This window comes from Lepisma saccharinum, chromosome 30 (genome assembly GCF_977018435.1).
Source record: "Lepisma saccharinum chromosome 30, izLepSacc3.1, whole genome shotgun sequence".
In the NCBI taxonomy this organism is placed as follows: domain Eukaryota; kingdom Metazoa; phylum Arthropoda; class Insecta; order Zygentoma; family Lepismatidae; genus Lepisma; species Lepisma saccharinum.
This window is the reverse complement of record NC_139258.1, coordinates 25,744,654-25,754,293: the sequence shown is the minus strand read 5'-3', so window position 1 is coordinate 25,754,293 and position 9,640 is coordinate 25,744,654. Positions and strand designations below refer to the sequence as shown.

Below are 9,640 nucleotides of genomic sequence, written 5' to 3'. Positions count from 1 at the left end.
TCAATAACAATAAACTCAAAAATATACGAACACCACAGCTTCACAACTGAAAGAAATATATGTTCGGAATCGTTATTCTATCTAGAATGACCTGGCAAAACTGTAAAACTTGACTCGTCCTTCCGGTATGAATAATATAGTGTTATGCACAGACAAGCAGAAGTATTGAAATCACCCAAAAACAAAGATTTCTTCCTACAATAAGAAACCCGTCAGCAGCTCTCGTTTCACTGGTCGCACATTATCTTGGAAGCCTAAAGAATAGATTTACCCTGTTACCGCAAAGGGAAAGAACTTCTCGGCTGTGAAATAGTGGCGTGTCGGTTTAGGAGCCCTATGTCAGTTTTGGTGACTTTCCTCTACGGTATTTTTATGTATTACATTCCATTAGTTCTTAATCATTTCTTTATTTTAATTGAGTATTATTATCAGTGTATCACTATAATTAGGGAAATGTTGCCCAAATCGCACCAGTTTTAAAAAAAATGGTCGTAGCTGCACAACAAGTGACATGACTTGTACCAGCTCGTAAAGGAAACTTTTACTTTCTTCATATTTTTTTTTGGAAAATTTTATTCCAATTGGAAGTATCAGTACAATATTAAATTCTAAACCCTTGCAAATCGCACCAGCAGGGAGCCTAAATCGCACCCCTGTTTAAAATATTGAGAAAGAACATGTTTCAATGGCTCAAAGACTGCAAAATGCAGTGACAAGTTTTCTATTGACAGTAGTATGTTCACTTAGAGCCACAATAATTCCAGACATTATGTGATATATCAGTTCTTCTGTATAAAAAATGGAAAATGATAAACAGTTGGATTGGATTGGATTGGTGTTTTAAGTACACTTTTTGCACAGTAAGGCTAATCGGGAGTGGACCTACAGTTTAAAGTGGGATCCGAACCACTATGTGCCTCCACCGGGTATCGGAACCCGGGACCCCTTGATTACAAGCCGACGACGCTACCACTGCGCCAATCCAAATATTAATTATCAAGTGGAAAAAGTAAACATGGCATTGGACTGTAGTTTTTTTGCAAACATCACAAGTGTAGAAATGCAGTTTCTCGTTTTAGAGGCCACAACACAAATAGTGTACCCATTTCTTACACTCGATGCATTGCACCATGTTTTCCTCCACAGTTTCTCCGCATATGAAGAAATACCATTGTGTGTCATCAGCTTGCGGTTTATATTGGTAACAGCATTTCAGTTTCTTAGATATAATTGTAGGCCTCATGAGATTCTTCTCTTGTGATAGTTAACTTTTGTTCTCTCCCTTGGTAGTTCTGAGAGATATAGATTGGGATGCAGGCTGTTGTTTGAGCCCTTTCATCTGTTTCTTTGTGTGGCGCTCTGCCTGCGATGAGGATGAACGACCTGTCTCTGTACAAACGCGAATCTTCGTAGAGTTTTAGTAGCGAAATGCGGTGCGATATGGGCAAACGCGACGTGGTGCAATTTAGGAGTTCCCGCCATTTTGAAATAAAAATATTTTTCCTGCCTCATTGCGTAAGCATACCACAATGTGAATATGGTTAAAATTAATCTAACAGAATTGACAAATGTGACAAATAACTAACGTTAAGAAAATACAATTCACTCGTCTCCTGCATCGTTATGAAAAGGTGTAAAAAATATCATAAAGGACAGGCGTTTTCTTCAAATGCGCACGCAACGCCTATCACTTCACCAACAGCTACAACTGACAGGCGATGTTCTTGGGCATGTCTGAGGTTCCATACTCAGCCGCTAGATTGCACCAGTGTTACATTGGTTTTTAGACCAGTGGTCCGATTTGGGAACCGGTGCGATTTAGGCTACTCTCCTCTATTAGTTGTCTTTTTTCATTCTTATATTTGTAACAAGGGTATGTTGTAAGAGTGGTCCGTGAGGCCGATAAACGAATTTAGAATTAAGACCTCGCTAATCTAATAATATATCTTTCTTTTCTTTATTGTAGGTAAGTGAGGAACGCAATCTGGTCCTGAATTTCGGATTTGTCATAGTGTGTGAGTAGTATCAATATTTTGTTTTGGAACTTCTTTCTTTGTACAACGGTTACCTCGAAAACAATTGTCACTTTACAGGTGAATATCAAAGTTTGTGGACTGTTGAAGACAAGGTAATTCGCAGAAATTGTTAAAGATGCAGAAAAAGTAGAATGTTCGTTTTAGGGCAGAAATTTTGTGGGAGTCAGGTTGTTGATATAAAATTACTTAATTGATCATAACATCATCAATATTGGTGTTATTATAAATTAATTAATCGATTGCGTCAGCACTTAGGCTATTTGCCCCCACTGGATTGTTGTGAACGAAATGTCATATTTTACATCTGTAGAGTGATTTAAACTATGCATACTACGCTCTGGTTTAACATTTAATGAATTTTATGTGGAGTATAATTGTATTGAAGTATTTATTCATATTTAAACTTATACAATTCAGAGGATTTGGCGTAATTTTGTGGAATTTAATTCAAGTATTTCCATAACTGTTACGATTTCAAAGTACAAGTCTGAGATATTTTTAATTAGGTATTTCATCACCCACAAGTTAAAAAATCGCCCGGATTGGATAAATAATTAAAAAGAAGTCGTCCTGATTGAATAAATAATTAAAATGAAGTCGTCCTCATTGGATAAATAATTAAGAAGAAGTCGTACTCATTGGATACATAATTAAGAAGAAGCCGTCCTCATTCGATACGTAATTAAAAAGAAGTCGTCCTGATTGGATAAATAATTATAAAGAAGTCGTCCTGATTGGATAAGTAATTAAATGAAGTCGTCGTGATTGGATAAGTAATTAAAAAGAAGTCATCCTGATTGGATAAGTAATTAAAAATAAGTCCTGATTGGATAAATAATTAAAAAGAAGTCGTCCTGATTGGATAAGTAATTAAAAACACGTCGTCCTGATTGGATAAGTAATTAAAAACAAGTCGTCCTGATTGAATAAATAATTAAAATGAAGTGGTCCTCATTGGATAAATAATTAAGAATAAGTCGTCCTGATTGGATAAATAATTGTAAAGAAGTCGTCTTGATTGGATAAGTAATTAAAAAGAAGTCGTCCTGATTGTATAAGTAATTAAAAAGAAGTCGTCCTGATTGTATAAATAATGAGCGAGATCATAGGCGTAACTTGGTGGGGGCAAGGGAGCGCTTGCGACCAGAACATTTTCATATTTATAAAAATTTACAAATTAAGGGTATTTTTGTTAAACTCCTTTCAAATCCGGGAACTTTTCTAACGGTGAAAGCGGCCCCGGCGCCCACCCAGCGTCGAATAACATGGGTACCTGGGGGAAACCCTGGGGGGTAAAGGCGGTTAGGGGCGTGATGCTGATCACATCACCCCCACTCACGACCGGATCAAGAAAGTGTGGGGCGTTACCCCCACACCCCCTATACGCCTTCATGGCGTGGTGCTATGCTGTTTTGTTAAACTCCTGGAACTTGAGGAATAAAGAAATTAAGAATATTTTTTTGTAATTTCGCAAATGTAACGGATATTTAGCAGATAATCCTGTTGGCTTTTTTATGGGATGGATAAATTTTCGATTCTGACCCCCCCCCCCAAACACACACACACACAAAGTTAAGCTCGATTTTCGATTCTACCGCCCAAGTTACGCCCATGGGTTAGATATTAAAAATTACTTGTGTAATTGTCTCACCTTTTATTGTCAATTTGTTTTTTTTTAAAATGTATTTGTTTATACGTAGAATTCACTTTTGTTTGAAATAATTGTTTTATTTTGTAGTATAGATAAGTACCATTAATATTTACATAGAACTACTTATGAAGCTTGCTAAGATATGTTCTTTTCAATTAGACGACTTCTTGTTTTTATGTCCATTTTATGCACAAAAGGCTAATCGGGACTAGACGTACAGTTTAAAGTAGGATCCGAACCACTATGTGCCTTCACCTGGTATTGAACTTCATGCTATTCGTTTTTTTTAGAACAAAACAACTTGGATTTTGTAAAGCTAGTTGTATGCGATTTTACAAGTGTTGTTTACATACAGGAATTAAAAGAGAACTGAAAGATTGTTGGAGGCGGAGTAGTACTTTTTTAGGGGCGGGGTGTCATAACGGCCAAAAACCCCGAAGTCGAGGAAGGACTACGGAAAACATCCACTGAGGGCGTCACAGTCATAAAATACTTTACATCGTATCCAGCGTTCCAGCACCGTCTCGTGCGCAGTCCGGTATTTTTTCCCTACATGACAATGCTCCTCCTCACTCTCTAACCGGAGATGGGTTTTTATTTCCTTTGCCGGCGGATCTTTTATCTTTTTTTTAGGAACTTTTTCTGCATGTTGTGTATACACTGCTGTGAATGTGTGTAAATTGTCATCCTCGTTTCGCCCCCTTCCTTTCCGCGACCCACTTGCTGCTCTCTCAACTGTTTTAATGGCGCAGGCGCAAGTCCTGAGGGTGGATAATTATGTGTTGAGTTCGTGCCAGGAGACCTGTCCCCGGAAGCGAGTGCGAGTCAGTGTTTCCATCTCAACGAAAAAATCCCTGAACGGAAAACAACTTGAAAAATGGCACTCATCAATAAGAGGGGGAATGCAGAGAGGTTTTATGAATTTAGATGTGCTCTGAAGGCGTAAAACATACAAGAAATATGGCATTTGGTTTACATATAATTTCCCTCACATAATACTAATGTCCCTTTTCTTCCGAAAAATTCCCTCGTCTTACTAGGCATGTTTTATTATTAACTGATTAATAATTTTTATACGTATTACTTACTGAGATGCACTGAAATAATATAACTGTATTTGTAAGTAGAGCACAGTGTAAGAGGGGAAAAGTTTTGCTATGATACAGGGTTGTTCAAAGCGAACTTGACAATACAACGGACAAGTAAATGATCAAAGCTTCTTTTCGTCGCCACTTGGGAAGTTCTCCCACACACTCCTCCCTGCTACCTTGGAGAACTTTGAAGGGCGCATTGCTGAAGCCAGCACACAAAGCAACTGTACAAACCGGTATTTGAGGAAGGGACCAGATCCGAAAATATGGTTCAAAGAGAAGATCAGAAATGCTGTTAGATTGATTGAATTATGCTATTTTTCGATGCTTTTCGTCCACCTTTTATTAATCGCGTTGTTGAGTGATGATTTGTTTGGTTGGTTTGGTGTTAAGCCCACTTTATGCACAGTAAAGCTTTTAGGGACTGGGCCTACAGTTTAATGTGGAATCCGAACCACTATGAGTCTTCACCGGGTATCGAACCCGGGACCCCTTGATTACAAGGCGACGATGCTACCACTGCGCCATCGGGGAGGCCCTATGTTCAAGCCTGGATTGGAACCCGAGACCTCTGTGCTAACTACTACACCACGGTGGTCGGCGAAATGCTGTTTTCTGTTAATATATTAAATGTTACCACCAATGCTATAGGGTAACTTCGGTGAATAACGCCACCAATTGGTCATTTTGTTCTATAACTCATACATTTTTATTGCTAGGAACATGAAACTTACATGTTTAGGAGAATGAACTTTCCCCTATTGTGTAATAATAAAATATTGATTGCACTGTTATAATGAAAGCAATAAAATACGAAATTCTCTGTTAATGCAAAATGGCGTTATTTCCAGACCTGCCGGGTAATAACGCCATGTTCTTAATTACAAGTAAAACATTCACATTATCTTAATTACAAATAAAACATTCACATTTTCTTTACTAAACTGTACTAGGAAAAATAATTACTGTGGTTAGTTATTAGAAAAAGCATGTCTTCTTTTGTCTTTTCGCGATACCCAGTCCCTCAAAGTTCTGCGAGGAATTTGGAACAAACGTGGAGCACATGCTATCTTCATTCCTTGTTTGACGGCTGCCATAGCTTGCCTAAAGTCATCTACTGACCATTTGTCCTGTATATTTCTACACTTTCTCGCCATCTGAAAGAGGAAATTAACCGAGAATAAATATCTGTACGCCTCGAAGGTAACTGAGCAAGAATAAACCTATTTTCGAAATCAACATTTCCTTAAATTTGAGTTTAAATTGAGTGGCGTTATTCCCCGACACGATGATGGCGTTATTTCCCGAAACAACAGATTGTAGTTTAACCAACTGTTCTAAACTTACGACACCGACCATGAAAACCGTACACACATCATTCTCTTACGTAATACACGTATTGCGTACGTACAACATTGTTAACATTTAAAATCTAATCATACAATAGAAAAACACTCATCTTTGTCGGCGCGATGAAAATGTGGATCCTTTTTCCTCGAAACGCAACTCAAACGTCTACACTGTTCAAAGTGTTTCTCTTAAACGAAGGCTCGACAATGGCAACCGTTCTTATCAGCAATGCTACCAGGCACCATTGTTTATCACAAAACGATGAGTCACCCCTTAACTTTACATGCGTCCATGCTTTCAGAGTTTAAACTTTGAAATGGCGTTGTTTCCCGCCTGGCGTTATTCACCGAGTTACCCTAGTTGTAGTGCAGCTAAAGCCAAACGTACAAGTGCAGAGGAGTAATATTATGGTTCACAGAAAAAACAATTAGCCGATATACACCCCCCTGCGACCTGCCAATCAGCAACTCAGTCGCTTACAAACCAGAATTATCGCACGGCAGAATTATGGATCTTGTTTCTCTTTACAACAAATATATTTTTTTACGAGGACGAAATCGAAATTCTTGCAAAATCTAAAAAAGAAAATTAACAATAATAAAAAAATGTTAGTGTTATTTTCATAGGTTTTTATATTAAAATATTTCATAGCTCAGGAAAGGTAGGAGGCATGGTCTCCTTGGCCCCTCCCTGGGTACGGCCCTGCAACTGGAGATGCTGAAGAAAGTATGGGCTTAATTCAACTATCACTTTCACAAGTGTAGGGTTAACCGTGGAAAAGATATCACAAGCTTGTAATTGTCATTTAAGCAATTGATTCCGTAATATGTAAAGTTATGATCTTATTGGATCCGATGCGACAATAGGCTTCACTTGTTTTTATTTATATCATTCCAAACTTCTATTATCATGAACTTTTAGAGTTGTCGGCATCATTTTAAATAAGCCTGTACGCTTCTAAATGCATATAATTTTGGACTTCAATAATACAAATGCATATGCTGGAGAATAGGCCGCTTTTCAAAAATAGTGTTCCCAAGTCCTAGCTCTAGAGAATGTATTATGCAACAATGAAAGTGATTAATAAAAACCAACAGCCAATGATATTGTTTTCTTAACTCAATAAATCCGTCTCCGTCGAAGGTCCTGGGGTGGTTCTTTTGCAGTTTTCATCTCAGCTTCTCGATTTGGCGGTGGGGGGGATTTCCCCTTGTCTTCCTTAACTTGTTTCAAATTTCCCGCAGTGTAGGAAAATTTCCCTTGTATTACATCACCAGGTAAATGATAGTCTTCTCTGCTCTAAATTAGAATCCAGTGTGAAAGTAATAACTTCAAAGCAGGTGAGATAATTTTGTGCAAGGGCCTCCCCGATAGCGTAGTGGTAACGTCATCGCCTTCTAATTAAGGGGACTCGGGTTAGTTACCCGGTGGAGGTACATAGTGATCCGTTCCCTATTTTAAACTGTAGGTCCAGTTTCGATTAGGCAATCTGTGGACTTAAAACAGCACTCAACAACAATTTTGTGCAAGATTCCTCAGCTACGCTAGGGTCTATGAATGGGTCTGTTATAGCATTTGCAATTTGAGCATTTCACCAACCAATCACAGCTAAATCCATTCTGCTTTGTAACCATCAAGAACAATTACTTAGATTTTTTGATCGAAGGTGCCCTACAACACGGCAGTGCGAGGCCCCACTCTTCTCCTCCAACGATGCAACACCACAAGAGCAGGTTTTTGAACATCTATTAGAGTGAGAGCTTTGATACACTACTTCGGGTTTACGAGGGTTGGGGCAAAAGTCATTGCAACTGTTTTTTTTTCTTGCAGATATGTGAGCGCAGCACAAAGTGCTATGTGTCGCGTGGAAGCCATGCAGGCATAGTGTGTATGCACAACAACAGATGGCTCTGTGATTGCAGGAAGTAGCACAGGGAGCGCTCTGAAATCAGTTGTGTGGCGAGCGTCGTGCGAGATGGACGTAACCCGTGTTGAGCAGCGCTCGTACATCAAACTAGCCGTTCGCCGAGGGTTGAATGCGAGAGATTGTCACAGTGAATTGGTGGACGCCGTTGGGGATAATGCTCTCCCATACCGGACAGTAGCATGGTGGGTACGAAAGTTTCATCAAGGACGTGTGTCAACCGGTGATCAGCAACGCTCGGGACGACCTGTCAGTGTGCGGAACGACGTGGCACGTGCCGTTATCGAGCAGCTCCTGGAGGAAGACAGACGATGGACGCTACTGGAGTTAGAGAGGGCAAGTGGCTATGAGAAACGCACCATTCACAGGATATTGCGGACAGAGCTGCAACTGCGCAAAATCGCATCGCGGTGGGTACCACATGCACTGACGGAAATTCAACGGTGGATGCGATATGCAACATGCTCCGACCACCTAGCCTGCTTGCAACAGGACGGCGACCACTTCCTATCACGAATAATCGCTATCGATGAATTTTGGGCCAGGGCATACGAACCGGAACTCAAACATCGTTCCGCGGAGTGGCGACATGCCGGATCACCAAGGCCGAAGAAGTTCCATCAGAATCCTTCCACCGTGAACTTGATGGTGATCGTCGCGTATGACGTCAGGGGTGTCATTGTGTGCCACTTCGTTCCACATGGCAGAACAGTGACAGCAGAGTACTACAGAAACTTCCTCGTGCGACAGGTAAGACGTGGCGTTCGGGACAAACGTCCGGACCTTCTGGACAGTGCAATCATCCTGCACGACAACGCTAGACCACATAAAGCAGTGTGTGTACGGCGGCAACTGCAGCGCTGGGGATGGGAAGAATTGGAGCACCCGCCGTACTCTCCTGACATTTCGCGCTGTGACTTTCATCTCATACCCAAGGTTAAGGATCCACTACGTGGAAGGCGGTTTGCGACACGAGACGACATTGCCAATGCTGTGCAACAACAGATGACCCGATTCACACATGGTGCGGCCAATGGTGACGCAGATGGTATTCAGAGTCTCGCACATCGTTGGCAGCGTGTGGTGCACATGGCAGGTGACTACTTTGAGGGCCTTCAGCCCCAGTTTTGTTCTGTCAACTGTAGAAAAGGTATGTATTTGTCTTGCACGATCAAACCAGTATTGTCCTGTACACTATCGTAATAAATATGTGAGGCAAAATGTTCGCGTGTTTTAACTGTCCCCACATGTAGTTCCCCCCTCGTCCTTTCATCTGTATATGTCGCATTTTCCAACCGGGCTGTTATCTGCAAGAAAAAAAATAGTTGCAATGACTTTTGCCCCAACCCTCGTATATACTCGTAGATATGACTGCAACATAGAGGTACGCGTTTTGCAACACTTCAAACATATACATAAAAGATATGCTGGAGGAATATCATGGCACGGATAAAAATTAATGATAGTTGGGGGAATCTGAATTAAAAAGGGAAAATTTGGGTAAAAGTGGGAAATAGTGTGGAGAAGTTTTATCCTCCGGAGTTGGCAACCCTTCAGCGATCCAACTTTTCGGGCCAGCGTCATTTAG

General features: G+C 40.4%; 1 protein-coding gene across 1 annotated transcript; it reads left to right on the top strand.

Moving 5' to 3' along the window:
• The first annotated feature begins 8,103 nt into the window (after positions 1-8,103).
• LOC145981915 (histone-lysine N-methyltransferase SETMAR-like) lies at positions 8,104-9,255 on the top strand. Its single transcript, XM_083115411.1, has one exon. The coding sequence runs from the start codon at positions 8,104-8,106 to the stop codon at positions 9,253-9,255; it is 1,152 nt and encodes a 383-aa protein (XP_082971537.1).
• The last annotated feature ends 385 nt before the right edge of the window (positions 9,256-9,640 follow it).

What these genes read in the sequence shown, in the direction of transcription:
- LOC145981915 (XM_083115411.1), top strand. Translation starts at nt 8,104, where the DNA reads ATGGACGTAACCCGTGTTGAGCAGCGCTCGTACATCAAACTAGCCGTT.